Source organism: Protopterus annectens, chromosome 11.part0 (genome assembly GCF_019279795.1).
Source record: "Protopterus annectens isolate FY-2018-M chromosome 11.part0, PAN1.0, whole genome shotgun sequence".
In the NCBI taxonomy this organism is placed as follows: domain Eukaryota; kingdom Metazoa; phylum Chordata; order Ceratodontiformes; family Protopteridae; genus Protopterus; species Protopterus annectens.
Window position 1 is genome coordinate 478,316,673 of NC_056745.1, and position 26,369 is coordinate 478,343,041.

At 44.2% G+C, this 26,369-nt stretch overlaps 1 protein-coding gene across 1 annotated transcript in view; it reads right to left on the reverse strand.

Moving 5' to 3' along the window:
• OSBPL8 (oxysterol binding protein like 8) overlaps window positions 1-26,369 on the reverse strand; it is a 3,324,100-nt gene that overhangs the window by 1,738,416 nt on the left and 1,559,315 nt on the right. The window contains exons 14-15 of the mRNA XM_044087980.1: window positions 22,087-22,185; window positions 21,262-21,358 (exon numbers count right to left, since the gene is read on the reverse strand). Coding sequence (XP_043943915.1) covers window positions 21,262-21,358; window positions 22,087-22,185 — 196 coding nt within the window. The remainder of the gene's footprint in view (window positions 1-21,261; window positions 21,359-22,086; window positions 22,186-26,369) is intronic.

The window sequence follows — 26,369 nt, forward strand, 5'->3', positions numbered from 1 at the left end:
AGCATGCCTTCTAATGGCAGAACCCATAACAGCGGCCCTGCAAGAGACCTCCAGTGAATCAAAACCACATCGCAAAGTATGCTTTCTCATTTGTTCAGCTGCATGCAATAAATCCTGCATTTCCTTGTTATCAGAACATTCAGAATTTGTCAACATTTTCTGTTTTAACAGTGACATTAAGTATTGCTGATATTTAAGCATATGAAACTGACCATTTAAAGCCCTTACAGCCAAGGTAGCAGAAGTGTAAACCTTTTTCCCCCATCTGTCCAGTGCCCTAAAATCCCTATCAGAGGGAGCAGGATTTTTTGCAGTGGAAGCCTTAACCCCTTTGGGATGCTGAGATATAGTTTCTGGTTCAGCAGCTGGGTTTTTTATATAGAAATTTATGAGAGTCTGGGACCCTGTAGTATCTGTCTTGCTTAACAGGTGCAGGGGGTAAAGAGTCAGGCGACAGGCCGGACTCTGAAAATACATCATCTACAATATCTAGAATAGGTGGAACAGCAAGAGGTCTGTGCTGAGGTAGTAAAAGAAAGTCTCTGAGCCTTTTCTTAGATTCTGAATAATCTTGGCTCTCCCAGTGGAAATGCTCCCTCATGGTATGCAGGGTTTCCCCAAAAGAGTAATCCTCAGGAGGAAAGGCTGAAGGAATAGATTCGTCAGCATCAGAATCATCATAGGGAGGAAGAGAGTATCCTTGTTCAGAAGAGTAGTCAGAGGAAATGGAAACCTGATCAGAAGAGTCATATTCCGTCTCTTGCCTAGGCCTCTTATCAGGAGGGGGATGGGAACCCCTGATCAAAGTAATTAGGTCTTCGGCCATTTTAAGCATCTGTTTCTTAGGCATGGAAGTCTGTCCAGGAGAATGCTGTACTTGTTTCGTTGTCTTTAGAGCTGTTTTAGTCTTTGCCTTTGAAGCTGAGGTTGGCTTGACATATAACTGTGTAAGTCTGAAAACACCCTCAGAAGCCGATGCCTGCTCAGCGGCTCCAGACCCATCTGAGGGAACAGTTTCCGAGGGTCCAATACCTTGAGTATCCAGAGACCTAGTCGGCTCCACGTGGGAGTAGGAAGCGGCCTGTAGCTCTGAGGTAGCGGGCGTCAGGGGCTGCAAAAGCACCTCACTGAGAACCAGCGACCGGCCTAGCGGAGGCCTCGTCGTTGGTTTTGGACCTTGGCTGCCTGTCCTTTTCCTTGCACTTTTTATAAACTCCGGTCATTGGCTGTTCCAACGGCATTATGTAATTAAATCTTCGGCCAAAGTAATTAAAGGCAAAATCGAACCAACGCTTAATAGTGCGTTGGTTAAATCTAGCACAAAACCGACAGCTAGCAATGTCGTGGTCAGGGCCTAGGCAAGGAATACAAGAATGAAAATCCTTTTGAGGTATTTGCATCCCACAAGAAATACAAATTGTTAACTTTTTCTGACATCAGTTTGGAACAAGAAAAAAAAAAAAAGAGTCTCCAACAGGGTACTTAGCTTTAATGAAGACTTCAGATCTGAAATTAGATTGTGAAAATCTCAGGAGTCGGCCGACCGGCACTTGCGAACTGCTTTTGCTTCGGGCACCGCGCGGCAAGAAAGACTGAAGAAAATGGCGTTGGCTGCATCTTTTATACCCCTGGCGCACTGACGTCAGGGAAGAGGCGACAGCAACCGAAGCCGGACCAGGACTTGGGAATTCAGGCCGACTGCGGGTAGCCTGCCAGCAGGATAACCCAAGTGTAATGACTGCAACAGTGAAACACGATGAACATTGGGAACTATATCTGTCAAGGCCAACATGGGGCAATGAGGATTACTTTGCAACCCAACGATTTTGCTTTCTGTATGAGTCTTGGAATTAGGGGAAAAGCGTAAAGAAGTCCACGAGGCCAATCATGGACTAGAGCATCTGTGGGTATATGAACTGGAAGAGGAAGTAGGGAGAAGTAGCTGCTGCATTTGTTGTTGAGAGGAGTGGCAAATAGGTCGCAGCAAGGCTGTCCCCATTTGCGGAAGATGAGATCTGCAACTTCCTGATTCAGAGACCAGTCGTGAGGCATGAGGATAGCTCTGCTGAGCCTGTCCCCTATGATGTTGGATTTCCCAGGAATGTGCATTGCTATCAGAAAACGTTGGGAGGAAATCGCCCATTGCCACAGTCCGAGTGTTTCTCGACACAAGGGGTAAGACCTAGTCCCGCCCTGTTTGTTGATGTACCACACCAATGACATGTTGTCTGTTTGGATTGCAATGGTCCCAGAAGGAAGAGAGTCTTGAAGGACTTGCAATGCTAGGAGAGCCGCCGAGACTCGTTGTTCGGAGGATGAACAGATGAAGAGGTTTCTGCTAACTCTTTCTTGGTGGCTGCTGCTACTACCATGGCATCAACGGGCACACCTTTGGAGAGGAACTGCTTGTCCTGGGGGGCTGTAATAAATTTGTTTGGTCTCCTTGGAGTAGGTTCCACAGAATCTGGGGCTGACCAAACCTTTCGAGCTACTACAGACATGAGTGGATCGAAAGAAGGAGATGCCCAGGAGGTGGAAGGTCGGGAACTGAATGCGTCCAGGTATACAGACTCGTCCTCAGTAGAGGCTAGGGAAGTCCAGTCCCTCCTCTGTCTAAGCATTTCATGGATGTCTGGAAAAGGAAACATCTTCAGAGGGGGACCTTGGGGACCCTGCCGATTCATCCATGTCTGTATCTGAAGTGAAAGACTCAGGGGAGTCTATGCGCTTCCTCTTGCACTTCTTCCGGGGAGGCTCCTCTGAGTGATAAGTGGAGGATTTGGAAGAAGAGGGATCACCCAATGGGGTGTCCTGGGGCATAGGTTCCCTATGCTTGGGGTCTGGAGGAGGAGTAGAGGTTGGAACAGACACCATGGGGGGAGGAGCCGACGGAGCTGGCAGTAGAGCTGTTTCGGGGGACAGCACATTCCGCATGACCTCGAAGGCGTCTCAACCTCTAGGCAGAGAAAGCTCCAGCAAAACAGGAATCTTTCTCCGCTTAGAGGGTGATGGCTCCGAAGCCGATGTTTGAGCCGAGCTCACCTGCGCCGAAGCTCCGAGGGGGAGAACGGGGTCGGACAAGGGTCTGATGCCACTCCCCCCCTCAGAGCCGACGAGAGAGCTTCGGCGCCCTGATCCCTCGATAGAAGGTATGATCGAGGTAATTGGAGCTGACGTCGGAACCGAAGAAGAGATGATGATCGGCACCAACGGTTCTACTACCTACGGATCCATGGTCTCCGGCTCCGAGCTAAATGTAGTCGGAGGAGGAACAGAAATAGAGGCGGTTGGAGCCAATACCTGTTGAGGTGGGCTGGACAGAACTTTTGCCAGTGCCTGCGATAAGCAACCTACTTACTACTCTCTCCACATCATGATCCGATAATCTAGAGGATCGAGAGGAGTGGGAAGAATGATGGCTACGTTCACTCTATAACAAAGGTGACTGAGGTGCCGAGTGGATGGACTCCAAGGACGGAGACCTCAGTCTCTTATGGATCCGAGACGGTTGCGAAATAGCTGATGCAGCCGACAGAGGAGTTGTCTTGCAGTGCCAGCCGGCACCGACATACTTGGTTGGTCAAGTAAAGGAGTCTGTTCCAAAGGTGGAGTTGATGGCTTGACAGACTTAGGGGATTTCGCTGGCTGAGTACTTTTAGCCAGAGAATCCTGAGGCTTCAATAATCCCTGAAGGATTAATTTGCTTTTGCGCTCCTGCAGGACCCTTGGACTACATACAGAACAGGAGTCCTGCAGGTGAACAGTGCCCAAACAATATTCACAACTAGTGTGCTAATCTGTCAGCGACATTTTCTGACAGCATGAGTCACACTTTTTGCAGCCAGATACCTTGGTATCTTTAGAAATTATAGTAACAACAACCACAACAACAATAATAAAAAGCTATACTACAAAAAACAAGAAACAAATAGACTTTTTTTTTTTTACAGTTAAGGAACAGAAAGGAAAGCCTCTAATTTAAATGGCTATCCAAATTGGGGGGGGGGGGGGACTCTCTAATTTAAACGAGTTCAAGGGAAACAGAAGGCCTGCGAGTTATGGAGCGATGGACAACAAAGCTAAAATACACAAGAAAGCGATAAGGGATAAAGGAACATTATCTAGACAAAAAATTGACAAATACTTGACAAAATTTCAAGAATAAACAACAATATATTACTAGAAAAAACTATACTAAGCTTGAGCCAGTAAGGAAGCAACCTCTCAGCTGAAGAGGCAAACGAGATCTGGGTCGCTGACACTGGGCATGCTGGGATAAGGGGGTAGCCTCAAGCCAGTAAACAGCTCTCGAGCTACAGAAGATGGCCGAGTCGGAGCCGAGGATCGGCTCCGAACCCAAACAGCAAGAACAAAGGCGAGATGGACAACTTAACATTAGATATTGCAATTCTATTGAGGGCTGCAGGTTCAACGTAGGGTGAGACTAAGGCCTGAAGCACTGAAGTAAGGTCCCATGGAGGTGGAGGATCCTTCACCGGGGGTCTCAAAAGAAAGGTATGCTTAAGGAAGGCCTTGCAAAGTTTAGAAGAAGCCAACAAAATCATATTTCCCCCCACACGGAAATTAGACATTACAGCTAGTTGAACTTTGACAGTGGAGGAACTAGCACCTTGCTGAAAAATCCCTGCCAAAAATTCCAATACCAGACACCAGAGCAGTAAAGGGATCCAATGCACGTTGCGAGGCCCAAAGTGAGAAACGTTTCCACTTACTATGGTATACCTTTCTGGTGGAAGACTTGTGAGCTGCCACCAAAATGTTTTTAACGGGAGAAGATAAACCAGGAGTCCTAATAATCATGGGAACTGGAGCAGCCAAGCTGTGTGCTTCAGACTTCCAGATCTGGATGAGGATTCCCCGAGGGATGAGAAATGAGATCCGGAACCAGATCCAACATACATGGAAAAACAACTAGATGAGACCATAGAGAGGGAAACCAGACTTGGCGAGGCCAGAATGGGGTGATGAGGATCACAAAGCTCTCCAGCCTGTGAGCTTTCTAAAGAAATTTTGATATAAAGGGCAGAGAAGGATAAGCATAAAGGAGACGAAGCATGAATCAGAGCGTCTCTGGGGGCTTCCCCTGAGGGGGGTTCAGAATGAAGAACTCATTGCATTTCGCGCTGGAAGGAGATGTGTAAAGATCGCAGCAAGGCCGACCCCACTTTTGAAAGATCTGCTCCGCCACTGAAGCATTCAAATATCACTCGTAGGACATCAGGATAGATCTGCTGAGCCTGTCCACTAGAATGTTGGACCATCTTGGAATGTGCGCTGCCACCAGAAAACGGCCTGTGGAGATTGCCCATTCCCACACACTCATAGCTTCGCAACAAAGGGGGTAGGGATCTAGTTCCCCCTGTTTGTTGATATACCAGACCACAGATAAGTTGTCTGTCTGGATAGCAACCCTCCCTAGAGAGAGATGGGCATGAAGAGCCTGCAACGCAAGAAGCACTGCCCTCATCTCCACGTGCCTTGAACCACCCTTCCTGAGCAGTGCCCCCCCCAAGCTGGGAGACGTTGGTGGTCACCATGGTCTTGGGAAATGCTGGGAGAAAGGGACGTCGCTTGACTAGATCCGGAGAATAAAACCACCACCGAAGAGAGTCCTTGCACACTAGGGAGATTCGAACAGGATGAGACAATGGCAGATCTAACAAGGACCATTGAACGCCAAGGGTCCACTGAAGAATCCGCACGTGAAGGCGAGCTAAGGGTAGCAATGTTGATCGTGGCCACCATAGACCCCAACACCCTCAGTACCGCTTCTGCTGTCAGAGACTGGGCTTGAAAGACATAAAGAATGTGTATCTTTAGGCTGTGAATCCTGTCTGGGGTAAGGAAGACTTTTGTCTGGATAGTGTCTAACCAAGCCCCAATAAAGTCCAAGGTATGAACAGGGGCCAGTGATGACTTTTTGAGATTGATGGTGATGTCCAGCTTCTGTGCTAGTGAGAGGAAATAATCCCTGGCTTGACACAGCTGATGCTTGGAAGGGGCAGCAAGGAGCCAATCGTCCAGGTAAGGGAAGACCTGAATACCTTGAAGCCTCAGGTGAGCCGCTATTACTGCCATCACCTTGGTGAACACCCTGGAGGCTGTGGTGAGACCAAAAGGAAGGGCTCTCAACTGATAATGATTGGCTCCTAGCCGGAAGCGGAAGACCTTCCGAGATTGTCTGTCAATCTTGATATGGTAGTACACGTCCTGGAGGTCGATTGAGCACATCCAGTCGTTCGCCTGCAGAAAGGGCTGGATGGATTCAATTGTGACCCTCCGGAATTTTGTCTTGGCAACTAACAGGTTCAAGACAGATAGATCCAAAATGGATGTTAGGTCCCCCGTTTTCTTTGGCACTAAAAAGAACATGGAATAAACACCTGATACGGACTGGCTGGGGGGTGGGGCAGTTTGGATGACTCGTTTTATTAGCAGCTTTTCTATTTCTACAGCTGCTTCCTCCCTTTGCGCAGGTGGAATGTCCAGGAGGTGTTTCGGTTGAAGGGGTGATTCGAGGAATGGATATGATCTGCAACACCCAACTATCTGTTGTTATGGACTCCCATTCTGTTGGGTATAGTGATAACCATCCCCCAAATGCCTCCAGGGAGGAGCAGTTGGGCAGCCCTTCAGGAGTAACTGGGGTAAAGAAAGATTGCGAGCTCCCTGCTAAAGAGGAAGGGGGGGGGCAGGCAAGATTCCCATCTGGATTTGGGTGCGGATGAACTTCGGCATCATCCTATGCATTTCTGCTTCACTAGGGCTCCGGGTGAAGTGAGAGGAGGAGGAAGCTACCGACACCAGCCTGGAGTGCCGATGAAGGGAAGCCTGAGACTCCTTTGGCTCAGGAGAAAAACTGGGAGAATGGAGCCTGGGAGATCCTGGTCTGGTCACTGGCTTGGTTTTCGGCAGAGGCCCTGCCAGAGCCAAGCAATCAGGCGACTGCTTCTTAGGCCTATCTTTTTTCGGCTTCTCTCCATCCCTGGACATCTTGGCAGGAGTTTGAGTCCCAGTAGCCAGGGAAGGGAAAGAAGCTGAGGCCGATACTGAAGCTGGGGGTGCAGGGGCTACCATCCCCGAGGAGGGAATTAAATCCATCAAAATAAGCTTATCCCTCCTGTCCTTGAGTACCCACGGGTTAAACCCCGCACAGATAGGACAGGAGGTAAGCAGATGAGCAGACCCCAGACATACCACACACAGTGTGGCCATCGGCTGGGGAGAGTTTATGGCCACACTCTGTGCACTTCCTAAACCCTAGTTTTGGGGTATCAGTCATACTCCCAAGACAGGCCCACAAAACCGCACACACGCACATAGCTAAAGAAAGGAACAGAAGGGAGAAGAGTTTTTTTTTTTTTTTTTTTTATCGACGACCAAAAGCAGGGAGGTAGAAGAAAGTAGAAAGAAGAGTTAGGAAGATTAAAGATAAAGAAAAGGACCCAAAAAAGACACACTTACCCAGAAAAAAAGCGTTCAGAGCTCAGACCATGATGCTTACTTTTTCAGCAGCAAACTAGATCTGAAGGGAGGAAGGAGACAGGGGGCATTATAGGTAAGGGGAGGAGCTTGGAGCTCTGATCAGATGCAGTTATGCGGCCAAGTCAGATCCAATATGGATCCGTAACCCACAGGTTGATGACCAAATGAAGTCAACTACTTCAGATTGGGAGTTTGCTCTGGCAGATGAGGGGTCAACCAATGAAAAGGAGGGAGAGACTCCTACTGCCATTTGTAGCCTTGAGGAGTTACTTTCAGAACCCATCTGTTTGAAACTGTTGCCAATGACAGACATGGAAGTTTGGACTTTCTGGAAGGATTAAAGGTGTGCTAAAGTGAGACGTTTTGTAATTATTCAGACTTATTAGAATAACCTTTGTTCTGGGGGAGTTCTTTCTTTCTTTTTGGAACTTCCCTATCATAGTTTTTTGAACATTTACTTACCAGTGATGACTTGGGTGTGATTAATTATTTTGCTTCTAGAAAAGGTTGTGGAGGTATCATTAAATCCCTTGACAAATTTGGAGAGGAAAGCAGAAAAATCTGAGAAATTTCTTTAATCAACTAACTTATCCCATCACACTTTTTAAGGAATTCTGCAGGAGAATGCCCCCCCAAAAAAACGCAATTTCTGAGAGAGAATTCAAAATTATAACTTTAACATCTTCAAAAAGGTTTTGAATATGCAACCAAACAAAAATGTAATGTAGATGTCCCAGAGGAATGCATCTGCAGTCTCTTTACGTCTGGTTGTCCTGTCACAAAGGCAAAGGCCGACGTCATTCCAACCCCAAAGTTCAACTATGTCAAAGTCCAGGTGCCACCCACGGCACAAGCAGTTGTTCGCCAATAAAGGCAGTTATCAATTTCATTTTCTCTCAGTGTTTCTTGCCCTATTATTATATATATGATGGCTAAATTTGGATAAATGCCAAAGTTTCCAAATAGTAGAGAGCAAAACACACAAAATAAGTACCCTGAGTAAAATTACATACGAAATCTGACTGTAGATGCATTCTCTCCCCCATCTCCAGCTCTAGATTGCAACACCAAACTGTACTATGTCCTTGGAGGGTGGGATTCTGATCGTAGATGATGGGTAGAATACACATACATTTAGGGAGGAGGCAATGAAACTATGTATTGCTGGTTAAGGATGCCCTCTTACAAAGCAGTGGCAAAACCAGCACGGATCTAGGGTATAGAGAGGCAATAAAATTATTAAGCAGGTAGATCCCACGGAGGTCCAAGTAGCAGCCTCTATAATGGGATTGGTAGCCACCGTAGAAGTAGATTATAATGCTTGGCAAAATACGAGGTCGGAGAGATAAGCCTCTACCTGGTCCTTTCCATGGTAGGGTAACAAATCTGTAGTGGCTTCCTTTATGCATGAGGCCTGATTCTCTCTGGAGTTTTCTTTTTTCATTCCAATGTAAAGATGCATGCAAATTCCTCTCAATTTGTTTTTATTCATTTAGGATATTGGTTTTCCTTCCTTCCTGTCTGCATAGTCATGCTTGGTGCCGCCTTTCTCTGTGTTTGTGTGTGGGTGTATAGTAGCTGCACTGTTCGTAAACATCCCGAATGTGTTTCTTCTGATACCTCCTGCAGTTGGGAAGAATCATTGGAGGGTAGGGAATTGATTTAAAGAGGAAGAGTTCTGACCCCACCTTACAAATGTAATGCCTGTTCTCATGAACTGGAGTTCTTGATATCAGGACTGCAGGAACCCGCCTAATGCAATTAAGTATCAGAAACTGCTGTTTGTTGAAGTTGCTGCCAGTGCCAGCTTTTCTTTCTAGTACAATAATTCTGCTGATGCTGCTGGTCTCAAAGGAGGGAGGTTTCAGTTTTTGTTTCCTCTCTTTCAAGTGTCATGCTGGAGATGGAGGTCTCCTACAGGGTTTTACATTTTTAATCTGCTGAAATAGTTGGGGCTGTCTGATTTATGGACTCTAGGACAGGCCCTGTATTCTGCTGAAATAGCTGGATGCATGTTTCTTAATGGAAGAATAGTCAGGAAGGATGGTCCTTTCTGGCCAAGTAATTCCAGGATGTATCTTATGTTCACCAGTGTCAAGACCTTTGTCTTGCAGTACCCCGATGAAGTATATCTTTTTCCATTTCTGGGATAAGAATGCTTCTTGTGGAAGGCTGTTCCAGGCAGTTAACTAAGGCCTTTGCTTTTTTGGATAAGGGATGGTTTTGTTGTATTGTAATGTTAATGGCAGTTAACTGGGTAAGAGTTGTTCAGGTGGATGCATGCAGTTGTAGTTGTTCTGTGTTAGCAGTAATGGGACCAATGTACATTCATATTTGTTCCCCTGATTGATCCCTCAGCAGCGGACCAAGATGTTCTTGGCCAGCACGGAATCAGATGTCAGCCAGGATGGCTCGGAATTGATCTGATGTCAAGCCTTTCATCAAAGGGAAGTGGTGGAGGAATGTGCAGAATTCAGGCTTTTCCAACTTGAATGGGGGGAGTCCACCTTCCAAGCAAGTGGTAAGTAAGTGTCTTGTAATTTGGTTTCTTATTAATCCTGGGGTGATGCAAATGTGTCTATTCTGTTGTATTTCTGCTTAAGTTGATGGTTTTATGATGTTCCGATGCTTCATCCATTCGTAAGGCATCTGTTGATGTTGCATTAATATGTCTTGATCAATGTTTTCATGCCCCTCATACATAAATTGCCTGTGCTTGAATGTTGCAGCTCCAGAGCCACACTGTGGTGGTGTCTGTCCTTGTCATCAGTCCCTTGTATTTGTGTGTGCCTCCCGTTTGTGGATGTGTCTGTCCTTTCACTGCCATCATGTCCTTCATTTCAAGTGGCCTTATGGAGAAATGCTTCTGAATGCGCCTTCAATGCACTTGTCGGATGCAGCAGCCTTTAGATTCCATCCGAGATGCAGCCGGTCTTGGATCCATAGCCTTGAATGCAACTTTTTGTCCAAGGGCAACTCTGTCGAATTGAGGTCTGCTTGATCTGTCCATGGTTTGGTCTGCTGTGTTTTTTTGGCAGGAAGATTTCCCAGGTTTAATGGGCTGTGTTGAGCCCCATCAAGGAAATCCCTGTTTCAGGCATGGTTCATTTGGAATTTGGCATCAGGGCTTTGCGCTTGTGGCTTTGGAAGCCACAAGCTCCTATAGGTCTCACTCATTTCATTGCGCCTCATATGAGGACCAGTATTACAGGATGCCATTGCAGTTAGAGCTTTTTCTGCAGTTCTTGCAGCATTGGTTTTCTGTTGTGTTTTTCTTTCCAGAAAGAGGAATTCTTTGTCTTTCTTTTCAGCCAGATTTTTGTATTTGTTGTTATGTCCAGGGATGTGCTCAGGGAAAGGTTATTTCTTAGGATCTTATCAGCTCTTGACTTTTGTATTGATTGTAGGTCCCAGTCCTTGTAGCAGGTAGATGACTCTTTGTGTATCCCTGAAGTCTTTGTTTTGTTGTCAAACACTCAGATGGTCAGTCCAGGTAGGGATAGATTTGAATCCCCAGTCTCTGCAATGCTGAGTAGAATGCCAGGCATTTTGATGTCTACTCTAATCTGCTGAGAATTTCTGCAAATTGGTTGAATTGATAATGCTCTGACTTCCTTGAGAATTGAGGTATCCAAGAGACCTTGCCCAGCATGGGACGTGCAGGCATGCCTCTTTGAGATTGAAGTTACCAACCAAGACTCCTTGCATGAGCGGGGAAGAAGCGCTGGTCCTCCATTGATTTGAATTTGGGGAAAGGATGAGGTTCTGAGAGTAAGCTTCCAGGTTCAGTTGAGTATGGTTGTTCACATCTGAGTAATTTTAATAATTGAGATATTTGCTTTAGAGCTTCTGTCTTTGTAGGTGGTTTACCACTTCTAAATTTTTCTGAGCTTCCTTCTTTTGGAGTTTCCTGTGCTGTGGTATTGGTCCTTTTCTGGTAATTTTTTTTGTATGATCCATTTGAAGTTTCTATGCAGTGTTAAATTTCGTTTTCTCGAAATGTTGAAGTTGAAAATGTTTAGCTCACTATGGGTTTTCACTTGTTCTCAGAAGCTCACTGTGCGCCAAGTTGTTGGATTGAGCTTGTTGCAGGCAGGCTTGGTCCCGCGCCACTACTGTTGACTCCTGTTGGGTTACACCCCTCCTGTGTTGGTTCCTGCCCTGGTGGCTAGACCTGAGAGCCACTTCTTGAGCCTCTTGCTCTGAGGACTTTGGCAGGACCACTCTTGAGGGCCAGTTACTGGTTGAACTTGTTTTTAACTTTCAGGGTTTTTGTTTGCACACAGATTTTGCTTACTCCATTCATCTTTTGCTGTCCATGCGGTGGGAAAAAAGCTTCCTTATGAGCTGGTCTGGTGCATCCAAAGCTGGAAATGATGGTCTGGTAATGCCCTGTCTGCCTCCAACCATGCATGTGAATATTTCTGCCACTGTGCCAGCTGCGCTGATCTCAAGGGAAGCCTCCAGTGCCTCATAGCCATGCATTCTAAAATTTCCTGAATTAACTCCAACCATTGTTTGAACATATTTTTTGAACATTTAGTTTTTTTTAAACATTCTTCTGTGAGGATAGTTTTTATCATACCGGATTTTGAAGTTCTCTTTCAAAGCTGACTCTGCGGCATTGCAGTTTAAAGTTTGCTTGTATCTCCAGCAGAGGTGTAAAGTGGACGACCCCCATCTCTTTATGCCTCCATTAAAGTAAGAAGTAGCTGAGCTTTGGGGGAGGGGTTCCCTGGATGGGATCTAGTCTCTGCCAGAGCCTTATAGTAGTTATGATGAGACCCCTGAGTGTCCTTACCTATCAGGCTTAGCAGCCGCTTTAGTGAGCCGGAGGTAAGCAATCAGAGCATCAAGCATCATCAAATGCATCAGAAACAACAGAAAGAACTGAGGCTATAAAAAGGTCTATGTTGTGTTTAATGTAGAAAGGTCCTAAGCCTCTTCTAGAGTCTGAGATCTCTTGGTCCCGCCTTGAAAAGTGGTCCCTCATTTCAGCAAGGTTTCAAAGGAAAATTCCCTCAGGAGGGGAGGCTGAAGGGATGGAATCCTCAGCATCAGAGTCTAAGTTAAGATCAGGAGAAGCCTCAGAGGGGTCTGTATGTTTCAGAGTCATCAGAAGAATCTCAGGGCCTCTGGCATCCTGGTCTCTCTGGGTTTCAGGAGAGAGGGAGGGAGGAGGGAGAGGCCCTGTCATTCCACGGCTGAAATGAGATTGGACAAAGAGGAAAGCCTCTAGCCAGCAGCATAAGGCTGGAGGAGGGGGGGCTTGGCAGGCACAGGTTTTGATGTTTTTTGCTTTTTTGGCTTTAGCCAAGGCCTTAGCCTTAATAGCTGGAGAGGGCCCATAGCAGCTCCACGCAGGGGTTGAAACATGGTGGGGAATGGTGTTCGATAAATCCTGAACAGAAGGTTGGATTTGATTAAGCAAGCCTACCAGGTTAGAAGAGGCCCGTCTCTAGAAGGTTATATATTGAAGAAGAAAGAACTGCTTCGTTTCTCCGAAAAACCGGTGACAGGTGGTTTTTGTGAGCCCGGAGGACCGCCGTCGGTCCTTTCTTTTTGCAGGTGGTTTGAGTAGTCGTCGAGGATCCGAAGGGGCAAATGTAGGTAAAATCAGAGCTGAGCATCTGTTCAGTAGCTTCTAATCGACGCTTGCCGGTTCGGTTGCAGAAAGAAGCACAGGCTAGACAAGCTGCTACTGCGTGGTCTGCTCTTCAACAATAAGTGCAAAAGGAGGTGAAATCTTTATGAGGTATTTGTTTCTACAAGATAAACAGTTATTTACTTTCTCTATATCGGGCTGAGGTAAGAAAGAGTCCTTAACGGGTACTTAGCTTTATAGGAAGTCTTCAAGTAGTATTCGGGTAGTAATAATCTGGACGTAATCTCTGGATCTGATTTGGCGGCTTCGTGCTTCGGCCGCACGCACCAAGGGCAAGAAGGACTGAGGAATGGGCGCCTGCTGATGCACCAATAATGACGTCGGCCGGGTGACGCCAGTGCGCAAGCAGCCAGACCCCGAACTTGAACTTCAACCGCCAAGAAGGGCTGCCTGACGACAGGACAACCCATTTGTAAAGACTGCAGATGCATCCTTGAAGGACATCATCTGGGTCTACTCTCAGCCATCGAATGGGCTAACAATCGAACAGCTGAACACCAAACAATAAGCACTGAAAGATTCAACTCAGCAAACTTTCATTTCATCAACAGAGCAAGCAACTACTTGTCCAGCAATTCTCCGTCTCACACATGGAAGTATTTCAAACCCCTTTCCTCCACTGTAGTGTGGTCTCGGGAGTTGGTATATATAGTAAGGGGGGTGTAGTGGGCTTGAAACACTTCAGTGTGTGAGACGGGGAAGTGCTGGACAAGTAGTTACTTACCCTGTTGATGAAATTAAATTTCAGTGAGTGACCTTTTGATGTTTACTGTTCAATGTTCAGCCGTTCAATGGTTAGCCCATTTGATGGCCAAACACAGAACCCAAACATCCTCATAACGGTTAAAGTGGCAGCATCCCTAGAAGAGGCATCAGCAGAATCATAAGCACATTTCAAATAGTGGTTACCATTTTGAGACACAGAAGGAATCAAGATACACAAAGATGTTTTCTCCTCAGAAGAGGAAAACTATGCCTCGATATTCTTCATGTTCTCCAAAGAGGCAAGCATAAATTTTAACATATGAGCTTGACAGTTAAGAATTTTAAAAATAAGTGTTGCAGAAGAATACACTTTTCCCAATGCAGCAAAAGCTTACCCCATCCTTGTCAGAAGGAGAGGGCTTGGTATTAATCAGATGTTTAGCAGCAGGTGGGCTCACCAGAGAAATATGTGATGGGTTATGACCCAGGATTAATACAAAAAAAAAACTTATACAATCCTTCTGCTTTCCTGGAAATAGCAGGCTGACTACCAAGCAAGCTACAGGCTGTAATCAATACATCCTCCAATGCTGAAAAAACATGAGGAATTGGTGTAGGTTCAGGAAAATCTACTTACAATAAATCATAGCACTTCTTTAGAGACAGTGGAATGCCATTATGTCTTCAATGAAACAATGACTCATTATGCAAGTACTTTAAGGAAAACAGAATCTTTGAAGGAGCTGGCAACAGCCACACTTTCCTCAGAATCTGAATTAGAAACCTGAGGAGAAAAAACTGAGCTTGTCCTTTAACAATCATTTTGTGGTTCAAAATATTGAACTGCCTCAGAAAATGAAGAATTCCTTTTCTCTTGCCAGAAACAGCTGAACTGGACAGGTCAACAGCCTTAACTAAACCCTGATCCAAGACAAATAAATCGCTCCTTTCTAAAGTAACCAAGGCAAGAAAAGACGTATGTCTAAATTTTTGCTCATTGTTACACAAATTTCTGAAGAAGCAGACCCACTTTTGCCAGGCAAAACCATCCTAGGGATGGGTAGGCAGCGATGAATTCCTCTACTACTTCTACTAGAACTCAAGACTGGTTCTTCCTTGCACTCCGACACATGCAGAGAATGCATGTCTAACCCCCAAGTCCATGGTGGAAGTAAGGAATACACCAGAAGGAGCCAAGGAAAAAGATAAATGGTCTGAGGAACCAGAAATAGCCACAACGGGGTTACTCATCTTTGGCTGAGGCAATTTAGTAGCCTGATGAAGGGACAAAGGCTGCTCGGAATTTATTTTTTCTTCTTTTTGTAGCTGGAAGAAGGGAGAACCAAGGAACTGGTAGACTGGAACTTGAACTTGCAAAAGATAACAGAATCCTGGGGTGCCTAGCAGTAGTTGCCTGTGAGCATTGAAGAAGTTGATCTTTCCACCAAAACACACAGTAAAAAAAGGCTTTAAACACTTACGTCAGCCCTCAACAGTAATTTAACACAACATTTAGACCGGAGGAAAAACGTTTTAATTTAGTGTTAACTTTTTTCCTCAAAAGTAAAAATTAACACTACTGATAAAAAGTTACTAAAAGTCACAAAACATGCTATAAAAACACTTTTTTCTTAGCTTAAAAGTACTACATCTACAGAAAAAAAGTTTTTTTTTCTGTCAGAAAATAAAATGTGAAAGTTTTTTTCCACAAGGACACTTGTGTATCGCAGCAAAAGTTAAATCTTTGGGGCACATGGAAGGTGGCCTTAAGCTCTGGAAGTTAGCCAGTTGTTATAGTCTTAGCAAGGTATAACCCATACAGCCAAGGCAACTGTAGCAGTGATTAAATGATAAACATCTGAATGGTTCTAGCAGAGACAAAGTCAGTTTCCATAACACAAATTTAGAGCCTAGATATTCCAAGTCGGAGTAGCAGCTCAGGTGCTGGAAATGTCTGCCAATGGAGGGTGGAAGTGAGCCACTCATGCTGGATCACTCGTCTTAGGTGGAGGAAATTAGTGGTCTCAGTTGAACAATCCTCTGTGCAAGTGGAGGACTGCACAAAAACAGTGGTATACAGAACAGCATCCCTGGGTGACTACCCCTAAAGAGGGACTAAGGTATAGAGCTGTCACACTTGGCGTTGGATAGGGATGCCAACAGGTCACAACACAAAATTCCCCAGTGCCAAAAGATCCAAACAGCAACTCTCACATTTAGGGAACACTTGTGAAGAAGAATGTTCCTGTTTAGACCACCTGCCAAAATGCTGGACCCCCCTGGGATCTCACTGCCAGACCCTCACAGCATCCCAAAAAAAGAGGGTAGGATTGTGTTTCCCCCGTTTATTCAGATATCAAACTACTGATATACTGCCTGTCTGAACTGAGATCACACTCTTGGGGAGAACATCCTGTAAAGCTTGCAATGCCAGGATGACTACCCTCATCTCCAAGGCACTGATTTGAAGACTAGCCTCAGAAGAGGACCAGGTTCACTGAACTGTCCTGCATTTGAAATGCTCCTTCACCCCACCCGAGAAGGGAGGTATCTGTCATGATAGTGTCCAGAGGGGAAGAAAAACATATGGTCTCCCAATGGATAGAGAGAGAGACTCCGGCCACTATCTGATCTGAGCTTGACATACGTTCATCAGGATTATGGAAAGGTCCACTGGATGAGATATGCAAGACCATTGTGCTTCCAAAGTCCATTACAGAGCCCTCATGTGATACCTGGCTAGTGGGACTAGACCTATAGAAGCCGCCATGTGCCCCAATAGCTTTAGAAGAGAGGCCAGAAGTTTTTTGTAAGGAAGCAAAGAGAATGCCTGAAACTGAATACTCAAAATTCTGGATGCTGGAAGCTTTGCAATTTCAGAAATGGTATCCAAATGCCAACCTATGAACTCTAATGAATTCTAGAGACTGAAATGGGTGGACACGACTTCTGGTAATTGACTACAATCCCAAGGAACTGCACAGCTGGAGTAGGGCTTCCCTGGCCTTGACTAAGGAAGCTCTCATGGGAGCAGTTAGGAGCCACTCGTCCAGGTAAGGAAAGACCAGAAACCCCTGCAGCGTAATCAGGCTGCTACGACTGCTACACACTTGGTGAACACGGGGGGGGGGGGGGGGGTCAAGCACATCCAGTCATCCTTCCTGAAAAGAGGTAATATGGACTGCATTGTGGCTTGTGGCTATCTGGAATGTGATCTGTTTTACTAATGGATTGAGCTTGCTCAAATCTAATACTAGCCTGATGTCCTTGTTCTTTGGAACCAAAAAGAATCTTGAGTTGAGCCTGGATCCTCACTGGTCTGGTAGGACATCTTGGATGACACAATTTGTCATCAGCTTCTGAATATAGATAAATGCTTGCTCTCTCTAACAGAGTGGAACATCTGGGAGACATAATGGATTCAAATGCTGAACTTCTAAAAATGGAATTAAACAGCCTCTGGATACGACTAAACACACACGGGCCCAAGGTGATGGCCTCCCAAGCTTTCATTTGTAGAGCCAGATGACCCCCAAATGCCTCCACAGCAGGACAGTTGGGCAACTCTTCAGGATCACTGAAAGGGTCTCCCAGAGAAAGCTCTACTGAAACCCTGATTCTGTGGACTGCCCCAGCCTCATGGGTGGCATCTATTGTGGTAATCCCCTCTGCCTCTGGGAGAACTCTCAGGAGGAGCATCTTCATAAGACTGTTGTGACTTCCTGAAGAAAAGACATCCCACCCCACCCTCCCTTTTGGATTCTGGGAGAATGACCACTGAGTAGCAGCAAAACATACGCAAGTGGCAGACAGTGTGTTTCCATCTTGCTCAATCCTGATCAACGTGTATAACTTTCAGACAAAACTGTTTGGAACCATCAAAAGAGGCATTAATAAAGGATGCTTTAAAACAGTCTGCAAAGTTACACAACCTCTTCCAAGCATGGCAGCACATAGCAATGCTGGGGCTAGCAGCTTGGGACATTCCATTGGCAACAATAGATAGCAAACTCATGGAAATTTTATTTATTAGCTGCAAGGTGGACAACAGAGCCAGTAGGGATTTATGAGACTCCACAGTCTGCTAAATAGTAGCAAACCTTGACACTACTGACACAATGTCCCTTTGAAGCCTGAGCAAGTGGGCTAAATAATTTAGCAAACTCAGCACAAACATAGATGAGGTGAAAGAGAGCTTCCCTAAATGGTCCAATGACCGAAATACCCTATTTAGGAGATGGAAAGAGGAACTCTCATCTGAAATGTCCTTCTTGGTGGCTGCCAGCACAACAACAGTATCTAAGGCCGGACCGTTACACCAAAGTACCCAGTCTTTAGGAGAGGCAAACAACTTATCAGGCTTCTTGGAAATAGGTTCCACCATACAGGGCTCATTCCATGCCCTGTCAGACACTAGGTCAATCAATGCATCAGGAAGGGGAACCACCCAGGATGTGGATGGGCCCACCAGGAAGGCATTCAGAAATACCAATTCCACCAAAGAAGGTGCTTCAGCTTTCCACCAACCAAGCTGGTGAAGAAGTTCCAAACAATTGACAAAAGAGGCATCATCATCATGGGGGGCATCTGAGGTACCACTCTCCTTCCTTGAGGTCAGTGTCCTCTGTGAGGGATTCCTAAGGTGAGTATAGGTGCTTCCTCTTGCACCACCTCTTACCACAGGCTTCCCACACCAGTGATTCTGGGGGTGAAAGGGAAGAGGCAAGAGGCCTGGCTGGGGGAAGACTGGAAGCCAACCACGGTGGGCTATCTGGGAGAAGACTGAGGAATGGTCACAGGTGCTGCCATTGATCATACTCGACCATTCTCTCTCATGACAAGAGAATATCCTTTCTATGATGTTAAAAGTTGAAACCAAAGCAGGCCAATCGGAGACAAAGGACCTTGGGTTTGTGGATCCTAAGGACACTCCAGACTCCAGCAGAGTCATGGCCTGCCCAAGCAGCAAGACAGAAGATAAGTTGTCAAAGGCAGATGCCCTAAGGGGAAGGGGTGACACCAAAGCCAGAATCATCTAACCTAACCCAGAGACGCCAGCCTGACACACTGGCCCCGGAGTTCTGCTGGGCTCCAACATGGCCAAAGTTGAGGAAACCATGGCAGAAACCTGAGCCAATATCAGCCAAGCCATCATCTCCAACCTGCAAGAAGGAAACTCAACCAGCCCTGAAGACCTTGGATCCATAGGGCCCAAGGGAAGAAATCAAGCTGACAGAGACAAAGCATTTTTTTTTTTTTAATATCCTTTTTAGCCAGTTCTGTATCCAAAATATGCCTTTGATCATCCAGAAACATATTCTGAAGAAAGCTGGATACAGCAGTTTGTATATCTCAAATCTGCCTCTCCGCATTCCCTGATTAGTGGGATAATCTTACTTCTCTTCTATCTGGTGTACATTGAATAATCATTTTCCTCACACAAACACACACACTGCTTACCTACTACCTACTTTGCCAAGCAGTTGTGAAAATGGAAAAGTGTCTGAATCTAACGGAAGACTGATTTAGTTACATCATGTTTGCAAAAGAAGGATGACTGGATTTGTTAAGCATGAGCACTTCACTGGTCCTCTTCAAGAGAAATCTTAATGAGTGGATGGGAAATAGAAAATTCACCCCAGGGAACATTCCAGTGGCTTTACTTGACAGAGGCACTGGGAAATAAGATCGGGTGGCACGATGCCGGGGTAATCTATGGGCTAGGCTTCTAAAGGCCCCAAGGCCATTAGCCTAGTTCACACCTATGAACCTATGAATTTAGTGCTGCAAAAAAGTGCCTTTTATTTTTAATTTAATCTTAAACTGGTTGTTTTGCTACAACAAGGATCAACCTCTTCAAACTATAAGATTTTACCAAAACTGCTAAGAAAAACAAAGCCTACACAAAACAAGAATACTGTGAAGCTACAGGATCAACAGTTTAGTTCAAACAGCAAAAATGAATTGAAGCCATTGCTCACTTTTACAGCTAGGTTACTGAAGCTCAAGAATTTCAGCCATGAAAGCCTAGAATTGATATCTTGTAAAAACTTATCAAAATCGTTTTCACTCACCTCCCCCAAACAAAAAAACAGTCAATAAATCTCCTATACCAGTTTACATGTTGAAATAAAGGATGGGTAACCAAATAAACTTATGCCCACCAATATAATACAATGTTGGCAAAAGAGGGTGCCACATGTGCCCCCATAGCCACTCCCATTTTTTGCCAAAACATTAATTTCCAAACGTAAAATAGTTATTCTGCAACACTAATTTAATAAGGGTCTGACACAAGTTATTAGTAATAGTATATATATTACTAAGCTGGTTTAAGAGATAATTTCACGAATTCAACACTATCTTTGAGGTCTATACTAGTATATAACAAAACAATGTCAACAGTAGTCAAGAAAAATAAATAAATCCACTGGAAACACCAAGCACAAATAAAAAACTCCATTTATTCCAATGCAACAAAGACAGAGTCTAAAACACATATAAATGGTGTTAAAATCACATGATCATTAAATTATTTGTTGCAAAGGTTTCAATAAAGGTTTTAAAGGCACACACTCATTCAACCCTGGTGGAATGTGGGCTTTTAACCTCATGTACATATATATACACACATATATATATATATATATATATATATATATATATATATGTGGAATGTGGGCTTTTAACACACACACACACATACACACACACAGACATATATACACACACACAGAGACACACACACACACACACACACACACACACACACACACACACACACACACACACACACACTTGACACACTGCTTCATTTTATGTAATTAGGTATCAGACTTGCAGATTCAGTACATTTTACAAATGTTACTGGTTTCAGTAAAACATGATCAGAGTCTTTTGTGAATAGCTGGATCTTGTAAATAAGATACAGCTCTTCAAGGGAGTCTACACAGTGCCTGTATCTTACTAACGTTATTTACATATGTCCTTACACAGTTAATTATCCCTGACTCCTGCAACAGTCTGCCAAAGGTATACTAGTTAGTACAAATAAATAAATCTTCACCGCTAACAATGCCACAAATTAAGATTTGTCAAATGCGAATTACATCATTATTTAGGCAGACGTAACAGAAACACAGATATGAAATGCTGATCAAAGGCCATTAATGAGGTAAGGATGTCCCTCACAAGTCACAAATGCATGCTGTTGCTTACATCAGCAACTGTTCTGAAAAAACATGCACACACTGTGTTTGAATGAATGCATTTAATTTTCCTTATCAGCAATCATTTCTTATGTCTAAGTTCTAGAAAACCTATCACTTTGGTGCAGCATAAATATATTTACACTTCGTCTTAGATAAGTCATAATGGATGCTTACCATAAAACTTGGATTTGGCCAGGATGCTACCACTGAGGCAAAATCCATCTTTTCGATTACTTACATAGAAGGCAGACACAGGTGGGTGATGAGATACCTGTAACAAACAGCACAAAGAAACAATATTCGTTTAACAAGTGTTCCGTGGTTTTTTTTTGTTTTTTTAATTCTGAAGAATGACAGTTATGAGATGCAAGGAAAACATTCACCTAACTAGTACAGAATGCTTGCCTGTATAACTGGAATAACACTAGCTAAAATGTTATAAAATATCTTGCAATTACACTCTGAAAGGTAGTTTAGCCCGGTAGTTGGCTTAGAGGATTAAGGAACTGTTAACAGGCTTTTTCTTGTAGTCCAGTGGTGCAAGGTTCGATTCCCTCAGCTTCCACTGCTTAACTGTGTGACTCTGAGCAAGTCACTTAACCATACACTGCCCCCCCGGGCTTAGTCTGACAAAGGTCCATGGAGATTAGTGCTCTACCCTGGAGAAAAATACAAATATATAAAAATAAATTAATAAATAAAAATGGGGAACTTTACAATGCAAGTTGTGTTGAAAATTTTAGTACAGCAAGCTCAGTTTTGTATTTGAAACAACTGATGTGAAGTGACACTTCACTTCAGTCAACTGAAAACAATGACGGTGAAATTAACACTAAATAAAGAAGCTTTACAAGGAGACTCTGCAATGGACATTACATTGATCATAAAACAGACCATCCCACTATGCAGTATACTGTATAGCACTTTAAAAAGCACTTTTTGCTAAAATTTCAGTTGCAAATTGCATCCAGAAGTATTGTCTGTGATGGCTGTCAATACCTGTTCTGCTATGTAGAAGGTCTTGCTATTGGTTTTTGGATGTACCCACATGCATCGGAAAGTTTCTCCAAGTATTGGATTGTATGGTTTCTTTAGTCCCTGGAACACAAAAATGTAAAATCATTACTAAGTTCACACACACACACACACAGTTACATTTACTACATCATCACAATTTTAACACAGTCTGTCTGTGGATCTGGAGGAATGCAGAAGCTCTTATTTTATGTTGAGCTTATCAAAATCAGAATAGTGAGTTGACAAACAAGTACATTTGATTAAAACTGTAACGTGTGTACAGTTTTAGAAGTTTAGCACAGGGTCACTGCGGATCAAAAACTGAAAGACTGGGATGGAAAGCAGAGACTGTAGGTTTATGGGGACTGTACCCTCAGTGAAACAGTAACCTTTATCATAAGTCAAATGGCCCAATACCACAAAATTAGAGGAACTATGAAAAGAAGGGAAAGGGTGGAATCTACCACAAGCCAGTGTTAGTAAAGAGGATAACTCCCCTATAATGAAGACTGACCATTCTAGCCTAGAAAAGCTTGCCCAGTTTCTGTCTGGCACCAATTTAAGCCACTTGGCATTTAAATAGTAATGAGTTATATAAAAATTTACTTAGATTAATGAATCAGATGTACCTTAGATATTGTTGTACGAATATGTTTTACCATTTCAAAATGCTTCTTGAACTGTGTGCATATTGTAAATTAGCTTACTTTAATTTTTTTGGTATTTTATTAATTACCTATTTTTGACTTAAAGGAAAACTTCACCCTCTCCTAAAAGTTTAACTCAAACCTTGGTTGCTTTTCCCCCTCCGATATGATTGTAGTACCAAGGTGGGTACCAGAAACCTGCTTGTACTTTATAAAAAAAGAAGTGATGCACTTACCACAACACTCTGTGTTTGTTGTCCATCTCACCATTCATTCTTACTTGGATGGGTTTGGAGCTGATCCTTGGCTCCGACTTGGCCGAATACACAGCTGGAAGTCTCAAACTTGGCTCGTAGCAGGTAGCTATCCCATGATGCAGTGGTGCAACTCTCCAGATCTTGTTTGCTGCTAACATACTAATATATATTTATGACCCCATGTCAAGGAGAAACAAACTTAGTCAAGGAGCTCATATAAAGACGAAAGATCACCACCAGGTCCTCTAGGAGGATCTTGGACGGGGGAAGGAGGGAGGGGTCGTAAGAATGAATGGCGAGATGGACAACAAACATAGAACGTTATGGTGAGTACATAACTTCTTTATGTTATGTTGTCCTATCTCACCTTCATTCTTAATTGGATGGGACAGCATCCCTAGCACCTTTTTCCAAGGTGGCTCATGAGAGTACACTTTTGAGAACAGTGGAACCAAAGGAGGCCCTGTCCCTGGAGGCCAAATCCACTTTGTAATGAGTGATAAACGTGTGAGGATTGGCCCATGTACTGCACCACAAATACTGTCCACAGACATTTTGGCCTCAACAGCAGATGATGTAGCTAATGCTCTGGTTGAGTGACTCCTAATTCTGAATGGTAGCTTTCTATTATTGGAGGTATAGATAAAGGAGAGACAATTTGAAAAGGTGACTTTAAAAACTGGCATACCCTTTCTTACCTCAGAGAAGGAGATGAATAATTGATCAGATTTCCTGAAATCTTTAGTTCTATGCAAACAGAATCTGAGCTGTCTATGCACGTCCAACTGATGGAGTTTATACTCTGCCTTGTTGCAATGGTTGGGGAAAAACATTGGGAGCTCAATGGACTGATTGATATTGGATTGAGAGCAATCCTTAGGTATAAAGGATGAATTTGTTTGTAACAATATCCTATCCTTATGAAAGATCGGATATGGAGGCCTGATTGACTGTGCTTGCAACTCTGAGACGCTTCTGGCAGATGTTATGGCTACTAGAAAAATGGTCTTACAGGAAAGAAATATAAGATCACAAGATGAAGAAGGCTGGAACGGTGGCAATGTAAGTTGAGATAGGACAAAATTTAAATCCCAGGGAGAAAGTGGTTCCTTAAAAGGAGGTCTCAATAAGGAAACACCTTTTAAAAATGCTTTACACAACCTGTATGACATTAAGTTAGGAGAATGGTCACCAATGTGGAAATTCGAAATTGCAGCTAGCTGGACCCTAATAGTTGCTGCAGCCAAGCCTTGCTGGAAGACTTCTGCCAGAAATTCTAAAATGGACTGAATAGGCACAGAAAAAGGGTCAATGTTTCTATTTTGGGCCCAGTGAGAAAATCTTTTCCACTTGCTAGTATATAGTTTTCTAGCAGAAACTTTATGAGGACATCAATGTGTTTGACTGCTGGAGTGAAGTTTTGAAGCCTGACTAAATTGGGAAGTGGATCAGCCATGCTGTCAAGTTGAGGGTGTGGAGAGAAGGATGATGTGCTCTTGACATATGTGTCAGAAGGTCTGGAACTGGGTCCAGAGCTCAAGGCTTCTCCTGAAGATGAGGCCAGAGGAAGGGGAACAAAATCTGCTGAGGCCAATATGGAGCAATGAGAATCATCCTGCTTCCCAAGGATTTTGCTTTCTGGATGACTTTGGGTATGACAGGAATAGGGGGAAAGGCAAAGTCCCAAGGGCCAAACGTGTACAAGTGCATCTCTCAGTATCTTCCCCAGCGGGGAATTGGGCCAAGTAGCTGCTCCACTTGGCATTCATGGGAGTGGCAAAAAGACTGCAGCAAGGCTGACCCCATTTCCGGAAAATCTTTTCCGTTATCTTCTGATTCAGAGACCACACGTAAGGCATTAATATTGCCCTGCTGAGATTGTCAGCTATCACGTTGGATTTCCCCAGGATGTGCGTTGCTACTAGAAAGCGTTGGGAAGAAATTGCCCATTGCCAAACTCTCAGAGCCTCTCGACAAAGTGGGTATGATTTGGTTCCTCCTTGTTTATGTACCAAACCACTGACATATTGTCTGACTGTATAGCAATCGTCCCCAGTGGAGAGAGTCGTGGAGTGCTTGCAACACCAGAAGCACTGCTTTCAACTATAGAACACTGATATGCAAGTGGGCCACATGGTCCTGCAATATACCTTGGACCGCCCTTCTCAGATAATGCCCTCCAGCCTATCTGGGAAGCGTCCGTGGTCACTGTAGCAACAGGTTGTTGTGGAACAAAGGGTCTCCCGATAGTCACATGGTTGGAATGGATCCACCACCATAGGTTCTTTTTGCATGACTCCGTTATTCTGATCAGGTGGGACATAGGAAGGTATTGAAGAGACCACTGGGAGAACAGGAGCCATTGAAGGATTCTCATATGCATCCTGGCGAGAGGAACTAATGTTATGGTTGAAGCCATTGTCCCTAGACGTTTTAGAACTACCTTTGCCTTTACCTTGTCCTTTGGAAGAATGTGAAATATTTGATGTCTGAGGGCTGAAATTCTGTCGGCTGGAAGAGGTGCCATCATGGAAACAGTGTCTAGGTTTGCTCCTATGAAGTAATATGTCAACAAGGCAGATTTTTGTAAATTGACTGTTATGCCTAACTGAGCACAAATTTCCAATGTCGCATCCCTGGCTTGTTGGAGTAGATGTTTAGTGATGGCAGTTAGGAGCCTGTCGTCCAGATACAGAAACAGCTGGAATCCAAGACATCTCATATGAGCCGTTACTACTGCCATCCATTTGGTGAACACTTTAGGGGCTGTAGTGAGACCAAAGGGCTGAGCTCAGACCTAATGACTGGCTCCCAGCCAGAAGCTTAAGTGACTCCTTGATGATTTGTCAATTTTTATGTGGTAGTAAGCATCTTGGAGGTCTATTGAGCACATCCAATCATCTTTCCCTAAGAAGGGAAGTATTGACTGCAGTGTCACCATTCAGAACTTCGATTTTTTGACAGATTCGTTTAACTTGCTGAAATCCAAAATGGGTCTCCAGTCCCCTGTTCTTTTTGGCAGCAAAAAGAATCTTGAGTAAGTTCCGAATCCTATTTGGTCTGTGTGGACCTTCTTGGATGACTCTTTGTTCAAGCAACTTTTGGATTTCTATAGTTGCTTGCTCCCTTAGATTGGATGGAAAATCTGGGATTGTTCTGATTTGTGGGACAGGGCGGCAAAAGAGAATGGAATATCCTCTGGATATTATGCTTTGTACCCACTTGTCTTGTGTAATACTTTGCCAGGCTTCTGGGTACAAAGACAAACATCCCCTGACTGCCTCCAGAGTAAAGCAAGCAGGCCTCCTTTCAGGAATGCTGATAGGGACGTCCACAAAAGGAATCACGGTCACCCTGGTTT